The 24,445-nt window shown below is 33.3% G+C and overlaps 2 protein-coding genes across 2 annotated transcripts; one reads left to right on the top strand and one right to left on the bottom strand.

Moving 5' to 3' along the window:
• Nucleotides 1–3,399: 3,399 nt before the first annotated feature.
• On the bottom strand, nucleotides 3,400–8,646 carry LOC132558762 (PIN2/TERF1-interacting telomerase inhibitor 1-like). The gene is made up of 6 exons (XM_060223361.1): nucleotides 8,574–8,646; nucleotides 7,260–7,382; nucleotides 6,776–6,950; nucleotides 6,386–6,488; nucleotides 5,035–5,703; nucleotides 3,400–4,593 (listed from the first exon to the last, which is right to left on the bottom strand). The coding sequence occupies exons 1-6, from the start codon at nucleotides 8,644–8,646 to the stop codon at nucleotides 3,964–3,966; spliced, it is 1,773 nt and encodes a 590-aa protein (XP_060079344.1). The 3' UTR covers nucleotides 3,400–3,963.
• Nucleotides 8,647–9,011: 365 nt separating this feature from the next.
• On the top strand, nucleotides 9,012–19,650 carry LOC132558751 (serine/threonine-protein kinase PLK1-like). Its single transcript, XM_060223346.1, has 13 exons — nucleotides 9,012–9,138; nucleotides 11,473–11,580; nucleotides 11,966–12,082; nucleotides 12,369–12,586; nucleotides 13,095–13,190; nucleotides 13,947–14,146; nucleotides 14,531–14,644; nucleotides 15,704–15,811; nucleotides 16,253–16,348; nucleotides 16,770–16,923; nucleotides 17,300–17,429; nucleotides 18,438–18,554; nucleotides 19,056–19,650. The coding sequence occupies exons 1-13, from the start codon at nucleotides 9,025–9,027 to the stop codon at nucleotides 19,296–19,298; spliced, it is 1,815 nt and encodes a 604-aa protein (XP_060079329.1). The 5' UTR covers nucleotides 9,012–9,024; the 3' UTR covers nucleotides 19,299–19,650.
• The last annotated feature ends 4,795 nt before the right edge of the window (nucleotides 19,651–24,445 follow it).

The raw sequence follows: 24,445 nt of genomic DNA, 5'->3' as shown, positions 1-24,445 counted from the left end.
TAAAAATATATCAAAAGAAAATTTGAAGTGGTCAATAACCAAGACGGTGATTTTTTATAATCTGAATGAATTCACCATTATCTTGTTTTTTATTGTACATTTTGAAACTGTGTTTTCCACTGTCATCACTTTTACCTGTAATGAGTGGTCAGACTTCTGGCTCACTTACCTCATTAAGTGTAGGTACTGTGTTAGCAATAAATCTACAGCTGTTTTGTAGTATAACCAACAAATACTGTTTTACTATCGTGTCCTGTAATAAGCCCATTCCCCGACTTTGCGTGAATGATTATTGGCCCCTGGGCTTTTTATAAAATTAATCTTCATGGTGAGATTTTCCCCTGTCCTTCTTTCTTGTGTAATCATACAGTCTTAACTTGGTAGGTGGTAATACAATAGATACGTACTTTGTAATTAGATTTCATATTTGAAAATGAAAATTGATACATACAGGACTAGTGTTAATTATAAATATGTTGATTGTGAATTCAAATAATGATACAATAAATTTGTACATTTTCAATCTTAGGAATCAATAACTAGTTAAGATGTTTCAGACCTTTGCATTGTGAATATGTGTTGATGTTTTGTTGTAACTATGTTGTTGTCCGTCTTCAATCTGTCGATGTTCGTCTTCAATCTGTCATTGTTACATAGTTGTAAGTACCAGGATACTGTGATACTGTAGATTTATGTGATAAACACAAACTCAAGGTTTTATCGATGTCCATAAAAGTTAGTGCTGTTTTAATCAACTCTTCACAAAGATTTTACATTTTGGGAAATAATCATGATTTCAACACAGGTCATAGTTCAGGATTCTGTGTTTGACTTGGAACAGTATTTTGACCAGACCAGTTTATGTTTCAGTTGTTCAAAACTGTATTTATCATCCATGAAATTATTATCAGCTATTTCTGTCAACACAGATGGCAGTGTTACTGAGAATGATGGTACATTTGATAATTTAGATAGAAGCCATGATTTTTATTCAATCATTCACAAGATTATTTGTGGATTTTGAGAATTGATCAAGTGTACAGCATAGTCTTACTGTAAAGTCATTAATATTCGTGGGATTTTATTTTTGCTGGATTTGTTAGTAACTCTTAATCAACAAATTTAAACGACCACAAACTTTAATAAGTTATCATAAATAGATTTTTTTTATTGAACTATTTTCACCAAAACTCAAATGTCCACAAAATAGCTTTTTTTTTGGTAAAACAACAGAGGTTAACCCCATGAAAATACATGACTTTACAGTATTGAAAAATTTCTTTCGGTTGTAAAGTGTCACCTCAGGGTGACAATTATCTGTTTTCATTATTTTCAGAACAACAGATGCATGGCCGTTATTTACATAACTATAACCATTGGACAACAGTTGTATGTTAACATCCTTTCAGAATAATATATTTACACTGGTTTAGATGGAGGCTATTGTTGTGTTTGTGTAATTTAGCAACATATCTTGTTGGGCACAATGTTAGACAGATCGACCAAATAAAGTAAGTTTAAGCACAAATTGTATCTGTTTATTATTTCCGCTCTATGTTTCTATTGAAGATGTTGAGGATGTTCTTCTATTATGTTTAACCATAAGCAGAAAGTAATGTAAAATTAATTCCGACATAATATGTTGTGTTTTCATACCCTTTGTTGTCTATAGTTGTACTTCCAAAAATGAAAATTTGGGCATTTTCAAATTTTTTTTTTCTGAACATCTAAATATTACACTATGACATTTTTATGAAAGACAAAATTTATGTTTAGAAAAGTTGCTATAGAAATAACAAAGAAAGTCATTTTCTCAGGAAAAAAGACTATTTCTGAGAAAATGAATGCTTCCTGTTTCACACATTCTGAAACTTCTATCGGAACAAGAAGTACTGAATTTTTGCTTTAAAATTGCTTTCTAAAATTTTATCTTCCACAAATTCATAACCAGAAAAGAAGCTTAATACTGGAATTATTTACTTCTCAGAAAAGTACATCCTTAAATAAGAAATATAAGTGTGCACAGCTTACAGAGTCTGTAGGGAACTTCACATCCTTCCATGACAAGATTCAAATGATGATCAATGTCAAAGCTATCACTACCAAGAAAATGAAATACTAATACAAAAATAGTACAAAAAGTTTCCAGCAAGTCCATGCCTAGTAATATGCTAACACACACCTATAGCTGATTCAGAGGAAATGGATAATAAAAGGTAGATCAATGCCCTGTAATAAGCCCACATCCTTATCCCACTTCTGAACAAATATAGAGTATACTTATTTTGAAAGATTGAAATATGAATTTAGAAGGGGAGGAAATCATTTTCAGTATTTAGGAATTACATTTTTAGGTCATCTGACCGTGTTTTCTCCATCGCCGTACAATGTCCACCGAGCACAAACTTTCCATTCAAATGACTTCTTCTCAATATCAAATGGCCCACAATGGTGATATTCGGCCTGTAGCATGATGGGATGAAGGGCTATCAAGTATATTGATATAAATGACCTTGACCTGCTTTCAAAGTCAGAGGTCAAATATGTTAAAATGTTTAAACAACTTCTTTTCAATGACCAAATGCTCCAAGGAAGTGGTCTTTATAGTCAGATGACCCTTGTATTAATTTGGAGTCGGTTGATAAAATTTTATAATTCAGACTGAAGTATGCTGTATCCAACAAACACCAGCAAAATAGTTTTTTGAAAACCTCAAAATTTGAGCCCCAAGGAAATCTATGAATATGCCATATGAATTTATTGAATTGACCATCAACAAAAGTTGAATCTTTTCCCTTCTTTGTTCTTTAATCTCTCCTCTTATTTTTTCTGATAATCATATGAAATTTGAACATTCCTGTTAAGAACTAGCAATAATAATCTTAAACTGGCAAATCCAAGATGGTTGCCCATTATTTTTCTTATCAGTCCAAAAATCAGAGGAGTTCAATATAAAGGATAAATGGGGATCTACATACAAAGTCTAAAATCCATCAACTGCTCATGAGAAAGTCATAGCGAAGTTTTATCTTCAAAATCAAAAATACCTGTCAGCCATTTTGTTTTTCTGATCAGTCATAAAATCAAGTAAGTACGAGGTACCCAGGGGAACTTAAATGTGAACTTTGAAAAAAAAAAGAGGTTTAGCAGCTTCACAGTCACCTGAGGTAAGCAATAATGAATATAACAGTTACAGGGTAAGTAGCTTTTGAGTGTCACTAAGAGGAAATTGCAACATTGATGATAGTAAGACTAATGTGATATGTTTAAGCCATTGGGAGTCAGTCAATGTCAATATGCAAACCATCAACACTGTCATCCTACACTTAATAATTCTTACCAAGTTTTTTTCCAATGGAAAGTAAACTTTGTTCTCAAAATTCCAACTTTCCTGTAAAAACTATATTAAACTTACCCCCTCCCAAGGGGGAAAAGTGAGATCCTGGAGTAATGAAATTCACAAATATAATAAGGCACCTGAAGACCTTTCCATCCATGAATAGTGTTTGATTCTACCAGATCTGGGTATTGAAAAGAACATTTTTGAAATCTGAGTCAATTTCTTTATTATAACCTAGAATGATTAATTTCATGAAAAGCTCACAATGTATTCCAAAGTCAGAATATTTTCCATTCCTTTTCCACACAAAGCTCTAACTTCAGACTTTTTGTCATAGTACTTTTTAAAAAAGGAAGAAAGAAAAAATTTTAAAAATTGAAAGTTTTTCATACAGAAGGAATCTAAAATGTTCACATATTTCACTATGCTCTCTATCAAACATTGACCAACTGGACTGAATCATTTCTATCACTTAGCTTGCAGCTATTCATTACTTTGGAACAGTTCATAACAGCAATACATCCACCCCAAAGCTAAAACCTTTTCTTCCTTTTGTATGAATTTTGACCAAAACCAGTTCTAGTCTATTTTTTCAATTTTTAAAGCTTTTTTCTTTGCTACTATTATTTTTTAACAATTTGGTCTGTCAGATCCTTCCCACAACCTTCTCCATAACCTGTCAATTCAATACAGTTTGATCCTGGAAAAGCTGTAACAATCGTTTCAGATTGCTCAACCACTTCTTTATGAAGTTTAGATGGTTGGTTATAACATTCTCCAGATGTCCTTTTCAATTTCGACATCTTTCTGTTGTCACTTGACTTCCTAGATCGTGATTTTGCTGTCTGGGCTTTCTTATTATTTTTGGTTTTCGGCTGTCTTTTCTTTGACGAAATAGTTTTAGATTCCAGAGCTTTTTGGCCGTCACTAGGATTTTGTGTTTTCTGAGACTTGTGCTTTGTGCACCTATTTTTTTGTACCTTTGTTTCAGATTTTGATGGTTCCTTACTTTCACTTGACATCTGCATCTGTGTGTATTTCATCCTAGCTTTTCTAATTCTTTCCAATTTGCGTTGAATGCTGCTGGATATGGGTATGTCTCTTTCAAATTTCACCGATTCCTGAACAGGTGGACTCTCTGTAGAATCAAATGTTTTCTCTCCCAAGGACTCTTTTTCGATGAGAATATCACTATTTCTAGAACCTGTCTGCACTTGCTGTGAATTTTCTTCTTCAGACTGACAGTGTTTAGCCTAATAAAACAAAAGCATTAACTTTGAAATTTCAAAATATTTATTTTTATTATAAACAGAATTTATTTTTCATATCGAGAAATTCTATCTTATAAAATATTAATATTCTTCATTTTCCAATAGATGTCTGTCAAATTTTCAAAAACCACTGAACAAATCTGACACAATTTTAGTACTTCATATCTTCATATCGTGTTTCTAAAAATATCATATATATATTGTCCTAAAATAAAAAATAAGACAGAAAAAAAAAATTCTGCGACATAAATTTTTCAGTGCATTGTGTGAATAAATTCCTTTGGTAAACCTGGACTCGCATCAATCAATGATGGACTTGTGTTTCCTTTTCTTTTTCTTCTTCTTTGATTTCACAAGCTCAATATTTGAATTGTCTATTCCGGGATTGTTCTCTCTATCAACTTCGCACACATCGATCTTTACCTTTTTATTTTTCTTTACTTTCTTTGACTTGTGGTCATCATCAGAATCACCCTTGCTCTTGGATAAAAGTTTCTCCGGATTTTCTATTGATATCTTGGTTTCACTTTCCACATGCTCAAAAATATCTAAGGAATTAGAATTAGCTCCATCTGTGTCCATATTGTTTCCATTATCTGTATATTTCTGTCTTTTACTTTTCTTTTGTTTTTTACTCTTTACAACTTCAACTTCCACGTCAACTTCTGACTCTGACAAATGTTTTCTTTTCCTCTTACCATCATTGATATCACAGTTTTCAGAACTTTGAACCTGATCTAAATCTGCGGTACAGTCACTTATTGTTTCATCCCTGTTTTCCCCATTTTCTTTACTCTTCTTTTTCTTCTTCTTTTTCTTTGTTTTTGACATATCAACACCGACATCCTCCTCTTCACCTAAACTGAATCTCACTTTCTTTTTCTTAGATTTCTTTTCTTCACCCTGGTTGTTGGGTATTTCAGTATCAGAATGTACCTCAGGAGGAGACAGGTTCTCAGTGATTGGAGATTTCAGTGCAGCCTTTTTTTCTGCCATTTTCTTGGCAAAGTAATCCTGTACACTATCAGTACTCCTTACAGTGATAACTCCATGTTCCATCTTATTCTCAGAATCTGAGGAACTTCCATCATCCTACAGAATTTAAACAAAATGTCAGAAATAAAAAGGTCATTTGATGACCCCTGATTGAACTCAGAGAAAGGCTCAATTAAGAACCAGTGACACAGTTCGACTATAACATATTGACCAAAGTTATCAACAAGAACTTTACACAGGTAGCAAAGTAATTGTTTTCAGGAGAGTATATCATCAAATACTGGGGTATTGTTTACCATAGGAAATATAATTGATTCACTGGGTACATACATATGTTTACTATTTTTAATAATCTCAAAACTTTTAGGGTTTCACTCTTAATACACATCTATTCTGCATCCTTGTAATATACCAAGAGAAGTAGATTGTAGACTCAGTGTATGCCACCCAGTGGGTGATGAAGGTTAACGTTACAGAATTCTGCACACCTTTGATCTCTTTGATAAAAAACAAACAGACATTCATTTACCACTTTTGATCTTTGTGTCACAAAGGCAAAGGGAAGAAAATCAACTAATTGACATGACATATATTAAAGACTGATATCAATTCAGTCCTGATGCATACTGCCTTCGAAATTAGTCATCACATAGTCCATAGAGACAGAAAATTTCTGTATTGACAATGGAACCCTTGAATTTTGGAGATAGATTTCATTGGGGGGGTATACCTATCGAAAAAAGCTAATGAATGGTAGGGACTTCAATTTCTCCCTTACCTCAGATGATGTGTCCTGTTTAATTTTACGCCTTCCAAATATACAAGCCATATCTTCCTGAGATTTTGATGACAAATCTTTCCCTTTAGTGAATTTTTGGTAGCTGAAAGGCAAACGATAGAAACATATATCTTTTATGTACTTTAATAAACATGTATGTTTTAAATGCATCATATATGCATACGTATAGATAAACTGTTAACGAATCATAAAATTGGTTTCTCTGCCAGTCCCCTCATAAATATAATCAATTTCTGTAGATCACCTGAATAACTACAATCTACAACAATACACTAGATTTTATATATCTCTGACCTTAACTAGTTTCCACACTCACTCTTCTTTATAAGACTACCAGTCCTAAAACAGGATTGTAAAATACACACTTACTGGACTCTGCTTCGTGAGGCTTTAGATTTCTTCTCCAACCCTGTGACCTTGTCAGAACTGTCCTCATCATTATTGTCCTTGTCAGAACCATTTTGATTCAGACTTGACAACAAGTCATTAAAATCATCCTGGTGAGCTATCCAATTATCTGCATGATTCTTGGAGCATCCAACACCTGCAAATTACAAAGTTGATCAGAAGCTATTGTACTCCTCGGAAATCCAACACCAACTAAATACACAATATGTAGATTTCAAATATTTAATTAATGTATTTATTTCTAAAATTAAATGAACGGATGAATTCTAGTGAGATAAGTAACAATTCTTTTTTCACAATTTCTATCCTCGGAGAAGCTGGGTTTTTTTCCACTCAAGGATGGATAAATGACTAATGAAGAGCAGATAATGAACCACTGATGAAGGGGATTCAAAGAACAGCAAGCTAGTCCTGAAATAATATATGCTCAATATGTCTACTGTACCTCTGGTGTCATTTTTCAAAGAAATTTTCACATGCTCAACATTTCCATCTTCATTAGCTCCAAGTCCTTTTCCATTTGACCAACCAAACTTTTCAAGCATCTTCTGACCAAACTTAGACCCATCTAATACAACAGATAATGAAAAATACGTAAAATCTAATGTCTTTAATTATCACTGCATAGAGACCATCAACAATTGATTCAAATCAATTATGATAAAACATTAAAGATCCCATTTCAGTACATTAAACAAAATTGTACACATCACTCATTTTTGATTTAAGTGGGTCAAAACACACATATTGTCTTGGTCTTGGAAGTAACTTTTTAAAAATTACTGGTACACACACATATATATATATAAATAGTAATGTCTCAAAAAACTTGATTTATTATTTGTCTTTATTCTGATACCTTTATTTTTCTTAGTCACAGAGCTCCAAATTTTCCTTTGAACTAATTTTTTTTCTTTAGCTAATTTGAGCATTCCAAGGGTTCAAAATGAAAACCAACCATGTAAAATACAGATTGTACAGGCATTAATCATCTATTTTTTCTGACAAAGAAACTTAAACATTGAAACTAGATGTAGAAATTGTTTATTTGATGTGATTTCTTGTTTGTTTGCTTTCGTTTTTTCCTAATCCTAAATGTTAGAAGTTGACATGTTTGAAATCTGCCAATGCAGATAAACGGACTATGACCTATTATAAATATAGGAGTGGTTTTTCTTCTCTCTCTCTCGCTTACTCTTTTTCGATCAAATTATCTGGTTGGACAAAACCAGCTTACCATTACATCAAGATTTTAAATACTAATGCTTATTGATAGTCGGGGAGGGTGTGTGTGTGTGATGTTGCGTATAATACACAAACTGGAGTATGGGTATGTCACTAAAATTAGCCAAGTTCATTCTGACTTCACCTTTTTCATTTTTTTGTTAATTTTGTTTAGTCCGTCGCATGAAATATTTGTAGATGTATTTGTGCAGGGACGTATACGTCCCTGATTTGTGTTATCACAAGACAAACAGGCGAAAACTGGATATCTATATATCAACACAATGTTGCAACCTTCCTTACTGGACGGAACATATTGATGCATATGGCTACCAAAATGCAGAGAAAAGTGTTCGTCTGATTAATTAACTTGCAGGCTTATGGAAACTTCTGACAGAAAACACGTGTTTTTCAAAAACATCCGGATATCCCGTAGCATACATCATGACATCAGATATTTTCCTGTGATACTTAAACTGATACACGTCGTACATATATGTATGAATCGATGTCCCATATTCTTTGTTGACATTACCTTTACTCCAATTATTTCCTCTTGGATCTGCTGATAACTTTTGTTTTCGACGTGGAGCAGCAAGCATGGACATTTTTATGACACCACTTCCACTTCCGATTAATTCCAAACTGCCTTTTATGTCACAGCTTTTCATTGGTCAGTTTCGCCTAATGAGAATCGGTCTTTAAAACTGTGCATTCACAATGAAGAGGTAAAAGATACTCCGAGTAAAATAATTGACCAATGATATTCGAGGTCAATCATTCACTTTATGAAACTGCCAATCAAATCAAATGTTGTTATTCGTGACGAACAAACTGGCAAATTTGAAAATGTGAGTTCCGAAGAGAAGCACTTAGAGACGACGATTACAGTTTGGACGGGAAACAAGGAATAATTTTGGAAATACATTTACTCGGGTTGAAAAGTTTACAGACTTCTTATGCGTTTTCTAATTTAGCATTTCAAAATGACAAGTGCTGCAAAATTAAGACGGGATGAAATTAGGAAAGACAACATCCCAGAAATCATTCTTGATCCAACCTCTGGCAAACGTTATTTGAAAGGACGATTCTTGGGCAAGGTAAAACTGCACAGCGATATTGTTGAATTATATTGTCATCTGTATGCGATAATTTCGTCATTTACTTAAAAGATTTACGTTATATATCTCAGTTTGTATATTTGTTTAAACCATTAACCAAAACTACTGAGAGAGAAATGCCTCAAAATGGCCGTTGGAAACGTGTCGCGACGTGTTCAAATCCAATCGATGGTATTGTGTATTGTATACAATATACAGAATTGAGGTATATTACCATTTTTCTTTCAAAAGCAGCGTTCACGTTACAGAGTAATAAACGCCACTTACTTCAATTACAATTAATATTTAATGAAACCGCCGCCAACTTCAAATTCAAATTGAAAACTATTTAAAATTCAATATATTTCGAGGCTCGTTAATCACTATCGACTATTGAGTGTATGCAATTTGAAAATAACGGTTCGTGTTAATATTAAAACTGAAAGACGAAGTTTTCAAAGGATGAATTTGTTTTAGCTTGATAATATAATCAACTACTCACTTTATATAATTACTTGACTGATATTTATTGTGTACAGCACTAGCTAGGTCAGTTGTATGATAGAAGAAAAGTTGGTGTTTACATTTTCTTTGGTAGTGTTATTTATATTTAAAAGTACACATCTAAGTTGAGTCGGTGATATTAATTCAAAGTCTGGAATATTTTTTTGTTTTAAATAGGACCAAGTCAAAATGATTGACATGGTGAAGTCATGCATTGTATTTGTAACAGTGTGCATATTGATGTTTTAAGCAGACAACATGAGATTTTGGCACTGCCAATACTTCCTTCGTCATTTCTTTTGTTTTATTTAACAATAGAGATGATTATCCACTCAGATATATAATTACACATCCAGCATATATTTATTGTTTAGATTTATACACTCATTGTTAAAATAGAAACATACTTCATCAAACTTAAACTCAAATTTTAAAGTCGTCCATGTTTTATAAAGTGGAAAACCTATTCATTTTAGAAGTATTTTCAAAAAAGAAAAGAAAGAGTGGGGGAGATTTTTGATTTGTGAATCGAAAAACTAATTTATATCTTTCACTTAAAAGGGGTTTCAAGAGGAAGTCAGTGAAACAGGAAAATGAAATTCACTCAGTTTTTGATTATTTAAAATCTTTCACTGTAAAGTGTGACATAGTCATAATATGTTACAATTACATGATGATTTGACAAACCTAAAGGAAAGTGTGGCTACCATCAGGAAACGTTTTTAAAAAATCCAAACCAGACTCAAAATTTCATCAGCTAAAAGGTTGTAATAGTGGACTTAAAACCTGTTAAATAGATAAATAAAAAGATCAGTTTGTAGATTTTTTCTGTTGAAATACTGTACCAGGGTGCTACGCAGAGAAAATTTTCTTTGTTGTCAGTCACTGTAAAAGGGTAATCACTTTTGTGAAAAAATTATAGAAAAATTTTCAAATCATGAAATGAAAAAATTGTGTTGTTCATAATTATCATCTTGTGTTTGGTTTGCAAATTGTTCATTTTGTAACCACATTTAAGAAAATGAATCAGAAATAATTAAAAAGCTGAGGCAGACTAAGAAGTGTCGGTAAAATTTTTCATTTACATGTAGTTCCTTTTTCAACAGGTTGGATGGATGTAAATTTGGAAAACATGTATCTAATTTCTAAAGATTTTTTGAGGCCTCATGCACAACTAAAGCTCTCAGATGTTGGTTTTATTGAAATACAATATTCAGTCTACATTGGACATTCCCTTTGTATAACATTAAATTAAACAAATCCATGTTAAGTTATACTTAAAATCATCAGAAAGAACACTTGTAGAAAATTTGTACAGTTTTCTTTAAAAAGTGTTTCAATTTAGGTAGGGTCACATTACTGTTTATTATCAAACAAATTAGAAACTATCATCCTTTTCCAAATGTCAACCCCCAAATACACACAAGTCTGGATTTTCCCGAGTGTTGGGTAACACAGCAGTATTTGAAAAGTGCAAGAAACAGTACACTATGGCTTATAACTGCAATAATGCATGTGTCTGTCTCATACCGAGTGATCAGTGAACTGGGGGCAAAGTTACTTCACACAGCAATTATGATATGTGCAAATCAGGCAGTAGGTTTGACCATTTCAATCACTGCACTACCAATAAGTGTGAAAGTTTTTTTGTGTTTGTTTTTTTAATTGCTGCACAGACTTCGGTATAGATAGCGAGATAAACTTTGTGTTATTACAATTAGTAAGTTGTACCGTAATCTTTACTTATGATGAGTAGTATCATTAAAAATGTTTGATGTTGTCTTAATATGTGGAACACCATCTGATTCTCCGATATGTTATATTTTTCAGGGTGGCTTTGCAAAATGTTTCGAATTAACAGATGTGGAAACAAAAGAAATCTTTGCTGGCAAGATAGTGTCCAAGACATTGCTAGTCAAACAGCACCAAAAGGACAAGGTATGATATTCACCTTCCAATTAAAATGAATTTAGAATATGTAAGACTGAATTTTTCATTTAATTCAAATGTACATCTCTCTGTATAGCATGGCATCTCTTTTCTTGCACAACAGCATTTGTGTGTTATGCTTATGAAAACCAGTCAACTTTTTCTTTGATATAAATATATAACATATGCTGAGTTGTAAGAGTTGTGTTTTACTTTAAAAAATAAAGTTTGTTCTGGAAGTTTGTTTTATGATGTCATTCAATAATGTGTTGAAAAGTTATAACATCTTATTGTAAAGATAACAACTTTTGCTGATTTGGGATTTGAGTAGATATACATTGTGCTATATGTCTTCAGTCTATTATTGTTACCGATACTTTGTGATTCTTTACAGATGACCCAGGAGATAAGCATCCATCGTAGTGTCAACTTTAAATACATTGTCAAATTCCACTCCTTCTTTGAAGATTCTGACAATGTCTACATTTTGTTGGAGCTGTGTAGAAGAAGAGTAAGTTTTCCCAATGAGTCGTCTCAGTGTCCCAAAGCCAGTATGTATTATACCTAGATATAAACTGGTGATACCTTATAATGTGATCCAGTCTAAGTCACTGTGATGACTACTGCTGTGCCCCATAATTGACTTAAATATATTTTCTGAACGGCATCTTCTCATTTTAGTCTGTATTATTCACCAGTGTGTAAGTACCTCTGGTGTGACATTTCCTGAAAAGACACTTTCAGATTAGAAATTCAGAGAAAATCCCAATAGTTTAACAAAAAACTTTGTTTTTCAGTCGCTCATGGAACTTCACAAGAGAAGAAAAGCCATCACAGAGCCAGAGACACGCTACCTGGTGCGACAGGTTATTCTAGCCTGTCAATATCTCCACAGTAATAAAATCATCCACAGGGATTTGAAACTTGGAAATCTTTTTATCAATGACGACATGGAAATTAAAATTGGTGACTTTGGGCTTGCCACACGTGTGGATTATGATGGAGAAAGGAAACGGTGGGTTACAAGTGCATTTAATGTTTTTTAAGGGTATAAACTTACATATTGTTAAAAGTTTTCAAAGTTTGGAAGAAAAATTGAAGTGTCTGTAGTCAATGTCCATTCAAGAAATTTGTTTCCCAAGGTTTTTATTTCTGATTCTGATTTTTAACACAGTAGTAAATGTAATTTTTTAAATAGTTATTGGCATGTGCAAATACACTGTCCGAGTACATCTTCATGGCATGTCATATACTGGTAAAAATGTTTGTTTGAATGGTGTCTGACATGAATCTAATCACATCCAAATCTGTTAGTATTTCTTGTCAAAATCCTTCAAGATGTAAAATTTCAATTTTTGCAAAATCTATCATTTCTGATTTTGGGTGTGAAATGTCGACTGAATTCATGCAAATAGTTGCACATCATATTTATTTTTCTGGAAAGTCTTTTTTTTCTCTCGATTTACTTGATTTGTCACTCATGGTTTGGATTATAATGTAAACCTTACATGTTTGTTTTTCAGAACGTTATGTGGAACACCAAATTATATTGCCCCAGAGGTACTCAACAAAAAAGGACACAGTTTTGAAGTGGATGTATGGTCACTTGGTTGTATTGTGTGAGTAATTCACTGAGGTTTTATCATTATAAAGTCCACATCCCTGAAATATTGTAGGGAATTACTGTGTAACTCCATTACGCATCATGATACTGCTTACTTTATTTTCTGGTTTAAAGCTTGATTGATAATTCTCTTAAAATTAACTTTATCAATTATTTTTGACACTTAAAGAGAACACAAAAGCTCACAAACAGGTGTGCTGTTGGCCCTATATTTTTATTAACCTTTGTGATACCCTTGAATGACTTGAGACCATGTTAGCATTTTTTTTTTTATCTAACTTTACTCATTTCATCCACACTTGTGACTCATATAAAATTTCATGATTGCATCATTATATTTTAAGATGGAATAGTTTTTGAGTGAGAGACTTGACTCTTTACCCTAACTTTTGACTTGGTACTTACTAGGTATACACTGCTGTTCCTCTACCCTGAGTTATGACTTGGTACTTACTAGGTATACACTGCTGTCCCTCTACCCTGAGTTTTGACTTAGTACTTACTAGGTATACACTGCTGTTCCTCTACCCTGAGTTATGACTTGGTACTTACTAGGTATACACTGCTGTCCCTCTACCCTGAGTTTTGACTTAGTACTTACTAGGTATACACTGCTGTTCCTTTACCCTAAGTTTTGACTTAGTACTTACTAGGTATACACTGCTGTTCCTTTACCCTAAGTTTTGACTTAGTACTTACTAGGTGTACACTGCAGTTCCTTTACCCTGAGTTTTGACTTTGTACTTACTAGGTATACATTGCTGGTTGGTAAGCCTCCCTTTGAAACAACCTGCTTGAAGGATACCTACATGAGAATAAAAAAGAATGAGTATCATATACCATCCCGAGTAAGTCAGCCTGCCAAAAACCTCATCATCAAGTTGCTCAAGGCTGATCCCACAGACAGACCCAACATGGAAAAAATGCTGGATGATGAGTTTTTCACGTGTGGTATGTATTTAGGACAAGAAAAGAGAGGGGGATCTAACAAAGTTGTGTAATTAAACATTTTTAAATCATTGTGAAAATATTCACACTTTGCATCAATTTCACCTTCATTTGACACTGCAGTTGTGTCAGAAGTCAATATGGAACTTTGGCAATATCAAATGATTTAATAGTATAGAACAGTTGAATTAAAATCAAAATTACAAAAAAGCAAGGAAAGGTCATTCAGAATTCAAAATGAATTGATTTATAGCGAGGAACGATTGTATAAAATCTATATTTCATTCAGATTTAAAAGTGGAGGGAAATGCAATACTTTTTAAAAAGCACAGAGAAAAGTTCAAGAAAGTTAAGAGAATGTTGTAAGACTTTGATATGTGATTTCAGGTTACTTGCCAAGTCGCTTGCCTACAAGTTGTCTGACGATGGCACCACGCTTTGACACACTTGCAAAATCGGAATCTATGTCTAGGCGCCCATTACACGAAATCAACAGAGCAGGTAAAGGTTAGCATGCTTGGTTTAACCTTAGATGTGTAAAGTACTATTTTGTATTGAAGGTACATATTGATTCAACTCTAAGCATATTCATGTTCTCTTCTGATGTCACAGTAAACATGTCTTCTTTCCTTTGTGATGTCATGAAACGAATGGGTCATATGTAGAAATTGACCGACAAAATAATTATCAAATAAATAATGAGTATGAAACCTTCAGTTATGATAATCTTCATGTCTTTCAAGCGTTTTCATTTATTAAAACAATTAAATACCCTGAAATTGGCTGGGTTGTGCCAGGTTGTTTACACTGACAACAAAATGGCGGCCTCAGATTTTACTTTCAATATCTTAGGTATTGATGAAAGGAAATCAGAATTTAACCATTATATACTATTAGATATATAAAACAGATTACAGTTTATTGTAAAAATAAAACGGGGAAAACTTGTTAACATGAGGTTATGAATGAGTGATTAATTACACACAAGTGACATGGTGAGCATATGATCAGTCATGCTGGTCATTTTACTGACCAAATACATAGATACTTGTACAGAAAAATTGTTTATTGTCAAGCCATGTTTTCAAAAACCTATCTGCAAAGTTTTTAAAACCAAAATGTTGATTTTTTTTAAAGCTAATTCGGTGCATAGTACATACATTTGTCTCATTCTCTTCACTCTTCTTATTTTGATGGGCTAAATTACTGCATTAGCATAGGACTTCACACTACATGACCATGAAGCAAACTTTGACAATGCATGGGAGGGGGAATATTACAGTAGCTGGTCAATGATTGACAGTTCTTGCTGTCCATTTAAATAAGAATCTGAATTTGATCAGTGTCATTTTCAAAGTTAGCATAAAGTTCAGTATGTCATTAAAGAATCATCTCTGACCATTTGAGAATATATTTCTTCACTGTATCCAAATGTGAATCAGAACTGAATATATTTGTTCCCAAATATTTGGAAGATATGTACAATATTCCTTCATTATAGCATGCTTGAGAATAGTAGTACTGTATTGAGAACAGACATTTTATCTACCTATTTGACAGACCCTAATACGAGACCCGCCACAGCCTTACCTGAAATGATGAAGAAAGATGAGAAACGTCCTGAAGTTAACGACGGTGAGGAAGGGGATGTACGGAGCAGAAAAGGAAGTGAGTACATGAAATTATTCAGTAATCCTTGTTTTGTCTACAATATTCATGATAAAAAAGCTTAAGTCACATCAGTTAAGAAATTTGGAAAATGTTCAGGGATTTTTTCCATTCATTTCGGAAAGGCCTCATTTTGGGATCAGTTGTGGAGGATATTTTAAGGAGTAAACTAATATTTTGGGGATTTGGGCATGTAATAAGATAAATGCAATTGGGAATGGGGGCTCCATAGGATCCTGATGACTTACATGATGAAATTATATCAAGGAGGTTTTCTGAAATGAGTAAATACTGATGAGCAAGGCATTCAATTAAAATGATTATGAATACCAGGGTTAGAATGAGTTTATAGACGAAACCTGTGTTTCTAAATCTATCCTTTGTAAATGAATAAATATCCAGCATCACATGGATTATAAATTTCTAAATATTAAACTACAGGTGATGAACCAACAGATTTCTACCTGTCCGACTTGTTTGCCCAGTTGGGTGCTGTAGTAGCTGCTCGGCCCTCAGAGAGAGCCCTAGTTCAAGAAGGTTTGTACTTTAGTATCTGATGTTGATATGTGTACATTCAGATGAAAGTGGATCCATTGTTCTCAATCACAGACAATTGTCTGTAATACTTGGCTCAAGTTTTCTGATGTCTTGTGTAACCCAACATATTTGACCAGTCATCTTATTTCTTATCAAATCAACTGAGGACTTTTGCATTTCGCATTCTGCTTAATCTCACAATTAGTATGCTTGACAGATTAATCTGTTACAGTAGATTGTGTCACACAATGTAACTTTAATCAGTTATCTACTCATTGTTACAATTCTAAAATGTTGCAAATTGAAAAGAAAACTTTAAAAACCAGACAAAGATTATGAAAGTTTTGTTTTAAAAAGCAGAAATGTAAACTTGAAACCACATGCTCAGATTTAAACATAAAATTATTTCTGTTTGCTACAGAGGATGCCCTGGACCCTGCCTGTATCCCCATATACTGGGTGAGTAAGTGGGTAGACTACTCGGACAAGTACGGCCTCGGCTATCAGATGTGTGATAACAGTGTTGGAGTTCTCTTCAATGACTCCACTCGACTCATTCTTCTGGCCAACGGAGAGTAAGTACCACACCTGTTCAAGCCTGTTTCAACCAACAAAGTGTATACCTTGAATTCAATTTATTGACAACCAGATGATATGTTGTGGTTAGGTCATAGATTTAATTCCTTACACTATCAAGGTCACACATTGGGGGGGGGGGGGGGGGGGGGGGGGGGTCAAATTTTCTGGGTTTTTTTGTTTTTTTTTTTTTTAATTCATTTTCATTGGCATTTGATTTCATGAATAAATCTTGCTCCCAAAACTCACCAGTATTATAATTCATTTCAACTTCTGTCTGTTTAACGTTTAGAGTACCTTCAAATTCAACAAAAAATAAATCCCTCTTAAAAATTAATGTGTCCTGTTTTCAAGAGGTCATTGTTATTGTTTCAGGAATGTGCAGTATATTGAACGTGACAGTACAGAACACTACCACACCATCAAAGTGTTCCCTGAGACTCTCAACAAGAAAGTGACGCTGCTTAAATATTTCAGAAATTACATGAATGAGCATTTGTTAAAGGTAAGGGTACCTCTGATGATAGCCATGCAGTTTTGGTGTTAAAAGCTGTTTGCTGGCAAAGACAGTCTGTTATCTTTTAGATTTGAACCATTCTTTTTGTCAGTGCTTAGAATACACATTTACATTGGTTTTGATACAAACACTGAATAGCAATTCCCCTTTTTTTTCTAAAACAGAAATCTCAAACTTAAGAATATGTAAAAATGGTCATTATTTGTTTTATGTCCTCTGCTGAGGATTGCATAAGAAACTTCCAGTTTATTAGAGCACACCTGTTTTATAAATTTAAGATTATGTAACAGCAGTTACCTGAGGGACCTTCGGTTTAGAGCTCCTGTTTTATAAATTTAAGAGTCTGTACAAAGGGATCATAATTTGTTTCATTTCCTCTGCTAGCAATCAATAAAGGGAACTCCAGTTTACTAGACTTAGCTCTACCAATCTGGTTATAAGGGAAACGTTCTGTGTGGCTAAGCTTTTATTCACCGGGGTTGCAATCTTCATTCTTGTCTGTCTATTTTCTATGTCCGACTTCTTTTGAATTGGTAGAAAATTGTCTCTCTTAGATAAAAAAAACTACAGAAATATGCATATCACTCTTACTTTAATTTTCTGTTATTAGATAATTAAATTATTGCTACATTTTCAATATCTGATAATTCCACAATACTGTAGAATCTGGACTTGTTGTAATTGGGTCATGAATTCAAAAATTTGTTACAATACTCCAGTTTAGGCAGGTTATACTGTTGGCTCTCCATGTAAAATCTCTAGCCTAAATGGAAACTTGCGGATTGTTAAAAATGGACCACCTAGAAGTAGTTACATTAAAAAAATTATCACACTTTTGAAGTTTGGTTTTCTTGAGCACCTCAACCTGAATGGAATTTCTTGATTCTTTCTGTTCTCCTGAGTTTATGTGTGTAATAACAACATCCTTGTTGCCTCAGTCTTAAGAATTGCAGTTATTAGGTAAACAGACTATATAATAATGTTATTTCATTACAGGCTGGTGCGAACATGACTCCTCGAGAAGGTGATGACATGACTCGTCTACCTTTCCTAAGGACTTGGTTCAGAACGCGAAGTGCTATCGTCCTCCATCTCAGCAATGGTACACTACAGGTAAGGGCAGTGGCAGAGAGTCTTTGTCTATACTTTGTGTTGAGCTTTGTTTTATAAATATTCTGATATGAAATTCCTAACTCAGTGATTGGATTTGTCCTCACCTATTCTGCAAAATCATTCATTTTCATGGGGGAGGGGGTCTTTTCATTAACTTTCTTGGTTACTCTTTATCAACAAATCAAAATTAGTACAAGTAGACTTAGGGAGCTGTAATTATCTGTAAAAATCAAGTGTCCATGAAATAGTTATATTTGAAAAACCACGAAAAATTGAGCCCGACGAAATTATCTGACTTTACAGTATAGCAAAAGGAGGTAGTTTATGAAATATATATCAAATATATGTCAGTGAAAAGTTAATATTTTGCACATTCTGGCTCAGCTTATGCTTAGATTTAGTTCTCAATGTTTAAAATCAACTTGGTCACACCTTTAATATGGTTTTGATGAAAGTCTTTCTTAATTTACAAACATAAATAATTTTTGTTTTTATTTTCAGATCAACTTCTTCCAGGACCACACAAAAATAATTCTGTGTCCATTGATGCAGGCTGTGACCTACATTGATGAGAAGAGAGACTTCCATATATTCAGACTATCGTTGATAGAGAAATACGGGTGTTCTAAAGAACTGGCAAGTAGAATACGCTACGCCAAGACAATGGTTGAACGTCTAATGACGTCAAAGTCTGGATCAGGACGTGTACGATCTGCAGCACCTCCGGCTACAACAACCACTTAGGTGGAAAAACCCTCATTGGTTGTGTTACCAAGAACAAAAGACATGCCACAGTGAAGTGTCATTATCTTAAGATCTCGGATTTGCGATAAGGGTAGCTGTGTGATTCTTTCACCTCCGACTACCGGACAGTGCCCCTCAGAGCTTCTAATTCGGGCAATATTACAAGTAAACATATGACTATGTAAACCTTAAACAAGGCCTCATCTGTTATGCAAGGGAACAGTGCATGTGTTAATTTATACAAACTACAACCATTGTTTAAACTGTTACTGCATTTCACTATGTACATTACTTGTATATATTTATGATATACTGTAATCATGATCTTTATCACCAGAGTTTGCATTTTCCAATCCTTCCAAATGATTCTTTCCTTTCTTTCTATGTCTTTCGTCTGTTCTCTGCTGTTTTATTTACAGGTTTAGCTTTTGCCTAATTCCAAGAATATTAATTATTTTTTTTAACGTTTGAATTGGACCACAGGAATTAAAATGTGGTGTGGTCAATTTCACTTCAGTTAGCAAAACGGCTGGACCAAAGTAAATTTGGAGGGGGGATAGAAGGAACCTGTTAATATGATCCTTTATATCTCCAAATAAATAATTATTAGCATTTCTGAACTTGCATGTTCCCAAGTTGTCATAACTGCCTCATTTTCTAATTGGTAGAAAAAAAATATTTTTCAAATTTAGATTGTGTGAAAGCATGGGATATTTAGTTTAGAATTAAAATGTCATTAACTGCAGCAATATGCAGCACAAAGTTAAGAATAAGTTTGACGGTTGTTTCTCAGCTCTTAGTTAAAAGAAAAACTATAGATTTTTACATGTTCTTATAGAAAGTTACTCTGATGGTAATGTCTGTACTTGGACTTAATCAGGTTTTAGTTTGCTCTAGTTATTGCATTATTACATCAAATTGTTGATGTATTTATTCAACAAAGTAAACAATTTTCAGTCACTTTGTTGTAGTCAGAGTGCGCCAATACTGACTAAGATTATAGTGCTTTCTCTTCAGTTTTGAATAATGATAGATGAAAATACGCAAATAGTAACTCTTTAAATTTGTTATGTCCAGTGGAAGTTTTATTCTTAATCATGAATTAATCAAATATGATAACAATTCCAATGAATTTAATTTCTACTGATAAAAGAGGTACATGTAAAATTTGATTCTGGTAGTGCTGTTTTTCTTTTTTGAGTGCAAGCATTTTTCCTGTTATAATAAGGGGAGGTCTAATGCATGCAATAATATTAGTTTGTTTTCGAGAGGTTTGTTGTAAACCAACTTATTTTCAAGGTGACTTAAGTTTGTGCTTTCAATATGTTATGGTTTTTGTAACAATTTAATTTCACAATTTACAGTCCTAGATCCATGTATTTAGGACCCGTTTTCAGGTCCCTTTTGTCAGATTTTAGTGCAAATCGCAAACTGCTGGATTAATGATGGTAGATTGCACATATTGTATTGACTTTGCGAAAGTTGAGTTGTTTTCATTTTTTCACACGTCTTTCTTACTGAGCTGGCATTGATACCGAGCAAGTGCGGATTGTCAGTTAGTTTAACGGAGTACTTTCCAGTCCAGTCTACTGTTAGGATCATCATTATGTCGTTAAAGGTTTTTTTAATTAGGATAAAACCAACTGAATGTAAAGTGATATGTTCTAGGTTACTAAATCCAGATATTTAACACTGGACGAGTAAAAATCTATTGCTTAATAGAAATTGTCTTTCATATATGAAATTATTACTATTATTGCCAGATAGGCAGTCATCTATTGGCCGACTAGAAACATAAACCCAAAGTTTACATGTAAAAGGCCTACTGTACCTGTGATTGAAACTATTTTGCCGTGATTACTTTTTGCAAATTTATTTTAATTGCCTAAGAAAATAAGTTGGTTTACAGTATTTGGCTGTTTCCATTGATGAAATTGCGAAAATAGATAATGTGTCCATTTCCATGAAATATTATCCATTCACTTTCCTTGAACAACTTTCGAATTACTCCTCTCCTTACCAACTATTTTTTTCACAGATACATCTTCAATCATTGATGATGAGGTGGGATGAGGCAAAAATATTAGTGCAGACATTTAAAACTAATGTAAATGTGATGTGGGCTAGTGTTATTTACTTACCAAATAGGTAGTAGTAGACACGTCTGTTGTAGTGTATCAAGTAATTTATTTCTGTTTATTTTGTTTGATCTAATGGTTTTCAAGACTTGAGTTTGTTTTTCTTATGAATTCACAAGTGTTCATTTTAATGAGGGTTAGAATCATGGTTTTTTTTATGACAAAGGAGAGAATTGAAGAATGAGAGATGTCAAAAGTAAGAGTGGTCAATGTATATGTGATCTACTATTATAAAAATGGACAGCAGGATTTCACTGCAAGGAAGTAGGGCTTCAGATGTGTGAAAGATTGTTACTCAATTGTGCTTGAAAAGGGTGACTACAGTGTAGAGAGAGTGTTTACATGTATATGTGTTTGAAAAACCAGACTAGTCTACTGGAAAGTGTATGTATGCGAGTATTGTCATTCTTGATGTCATAGTGACCCGATTTTCAGATCCAGGTTACCAGGTGAATTGTTCACCTTGTTGACTTGTTACAATATATTGTTAAATCATGACTGTTTATAGAAGCATTTGTACATTGTCACGAGAAAGCAATGTTGTGATTTCATTGACAAATACTGAAATTATGAATTTATACATCACCCATAACATTTCTGTATATGATAATTTATATGGAAAACTACATTTTATTTCAATTTTAACTTGAAACATATAATTCACACTGACAATGAACGGAGACATCTAATAATATCCCTTTCATTATAAACCAGTCAGACCTGTTCTTTATATATACTCTGCATTCACTCTGTAGGATTTCTTAGTTGCTGGTGTAGCAACATTAGAATAAATTTTATTGTACCTACACAAAGATATTTTGATAATTTCTGTAATTCCCGAAACTCATAATACTTTAAGCTGTAAATCTCACAAGACAATATCAGAAAGTTGCAGAAATGTGAATAGCATATTTAAATAAAGTGTACAGCCTTGTTGTCAAGCACGACATTGAGTATGATGCCACACTACATGTAATCTTATTATTCCACTCAACTTGTAGAGCAGTGTAAACTGAAAAATGTGAATAAACAGTATTTTTACCATATCCTAGAAATATTTATAGCAATCAAAGGGACACATTTAATATCATCTTTACCATATATCATACTGTCTCCCATCTTCTGTAACACTGATTTTGTGTTGAAATGTCAATGATATCAAATAAAGTGCAAAAAATTAATGGTTTATTGGTTTAATATTTCTTTGTTGTATACTGAATTATTCTGTAAAAAGCTGGGAGAACAAAACATTAATTCATAGTAGGGGGGTGAATATACTGTATGACAAAAAGTAGCACGAATGTTGTTTTTTTTTTTTTTGGTTTTTGGTTTTTTGAAAAGCAACAGACATCTCTCATCATTTGACATTAGGATTTCCTTTCTCATGTTTTAATGTCTTTTTTCCCCAAGAGACTTTTGAGAGATATTTTTGCTGAATTCTGCTTCAGGAAGTTGCAATAACATACAAACCAGCAAAAAGATTTAAAATTGAACTTTGATCTTGACATCTACTCTGTTATAACTGACATGTAATCAAGTGACTTCAAAAGTTTTTTTATCAATTTATCTCATGAACTGGACAAGAATTATAGGGGGGAAAAAGATTAACTTTGATCTTAGATGTAAAGGCAACTTATTTGATGATTTTCCTTGAGGTGAACATTGCAATGACCAAATTTTAAAGCACTGTACATTGCCCGTAGGTGATGTATATATATATAGAAGTTTCAACAAGATACACATTTCTATAGGTTCAAAACTTAATGCCTTGACAAAATTGTATTCAAAGAATCAGCTAAAATACAATGTTGCCAGTCAAATGGAAGACATCAACAGTGTTTAAATCCAGAGCTGCTTATGAACCGACATCAATTTTGAATAGTTCCGAAATTTCTAAAACTTTCCAATCATCACCTGACAAATGGTAATTACCAAACCCTAATATTTCACTTGGCTGCACGAATATTTCACATTCAGAGTCAAATTTACCTTAGTTGTCATGGATTGAAGGTCACTTTTCAAGTTTTGAAATAACACCCTGTTTTTAAATTATTGAACCTAGCTTTCATTCCCAACAACAGCAAATGTACACAAGATTAGTGCTGTCTGCATGAAACTGATGTCATATTGATCTCAAATGAACACCAGACCGCGACAAAAGTAGTACTTCCCGTACTGCTTGGATGTCAAAAGTTCGTGAGACAGCTACAACAACAGTACTGCCTGCAACATTTGGGATCTTCATATTTTCTTTTCTTTTCTGCTGTTATTTCTTTCTGTGCTCCTATCCACACATGATCCTAGTAGTTGCTAGGATGTTAAATGCTGTGAAACCAAAACAAAATCTAGAGACATGGATCAAGTACTTAAATATGTCCTAGACATACACAATCACAAGCTTATACATGTGGTCATGATATTGGAAAAATCTTGGAAAAACAAACTAATTTTTATTTCAAGTTAAAGTCTGTTAATGTTTTTTGGACTGTTATGAGAAAAGGGTTTCTAATTTTAATCCACTCTGAAAATGAATCAAATGCAGCCTGATTTTGCTGTAGTTTTTCACTGAAGCAATATTTATTACTTCCATATTCCATTTAAAATATTCTGAAAATCAGTCTAATATCTTAATATTATTGGACAATGTGTTAAACATTGAACACTACTTACCTAGCAGTACCATAGAGAAGTGTCAAGAGAATTAAGACAGGAGGGAGACATCTAAAGTTAATTTCTTATTGTTTACTTAAATGTATCCTTTCAATTACTGAACCACCCATTCCCACCTCAAGTCTTTCTCTTTCCAGTTGCTTCATAGCATATTGGTCCAGATGGAAATGCACAATGGGTTTTTTCTAGAGGACTAAATCATGATAACCAGCGAATCAGACATGGTTTAGCAGGTGATCCCATAGCTAAATTTCATACCCAATTGGGGAATCAAGCCCTGGTCTGCCGAGTGAAAAGTAGGTATATCAAGCGCTGGTCTGCTGGGTGAAAGGTTGGTTA

The sequence above is a fragment of the Ylistrum balloti genome, unplaced genomic scaffold, assembly GCF_031769215.1.
Source record: "Ylistrum balloti isolate Yb309-2 unplaced genomic scaffold, AGI_CSIRO_Ybal_v1 Utg370822, whole genome shotgun sequence".
Lineage (NCBI taxonomy): Eukaryota > Metazoa > Mollusca > Bivalvia > Pectinida > Pectinidae > Ylistrum > Ylistrum balloti.
Note: the sequence above shows the minus strand (reverse complement) of the source record. Positions and strands in the feature narration are given on the sequence as shown.

Bases quoted from the DNA above. Each gene is read 5' to 3' on its own strand.
- LOC132558762 (XM_060223361.1), bottom strand. From the start codon at position 8,646: ATGTCCATGCTTGCTGCTCCACGTCGAAAACAAAAGTTATCAGCAGAT. The intron at 6,951-7,259 runs GTACAGTAGACA...TGTAATTTGCAG, and splicing joins TTTGAAAAATGACACCAGAG to GTGTTGGATGCTCCAAGAAT. The intron at 4,594-5,034 runs GTAAAGATCGAT...TTGTTTTATTAG, and splicing joins AAGTAAAGAAAAATAAAAAG to GCTAAACACTGTCAGTCTGA.
- LOC132558751 (XM_060223346.1), top strand. From the start codon at position 9,025: ATGACAAGTGCTGCAAAATTAAGACGGGATGAAATTAGGAAAGACAAC. The intron at 13,191-13,946 runs GTGAGTAATTCA...TGTACTTACTAG, and splicing joins TGGTCACTTGGTTGTATTGT to GTATACATTGCTGGTTGGTA. The intron at 18,555-19,055 runs GTAAGGGCAGTG...TTTTATTTTCAG, and splicing joins TCAGCAATGGTACACTACAG to ATCAACTTCTTCCAGGACCA.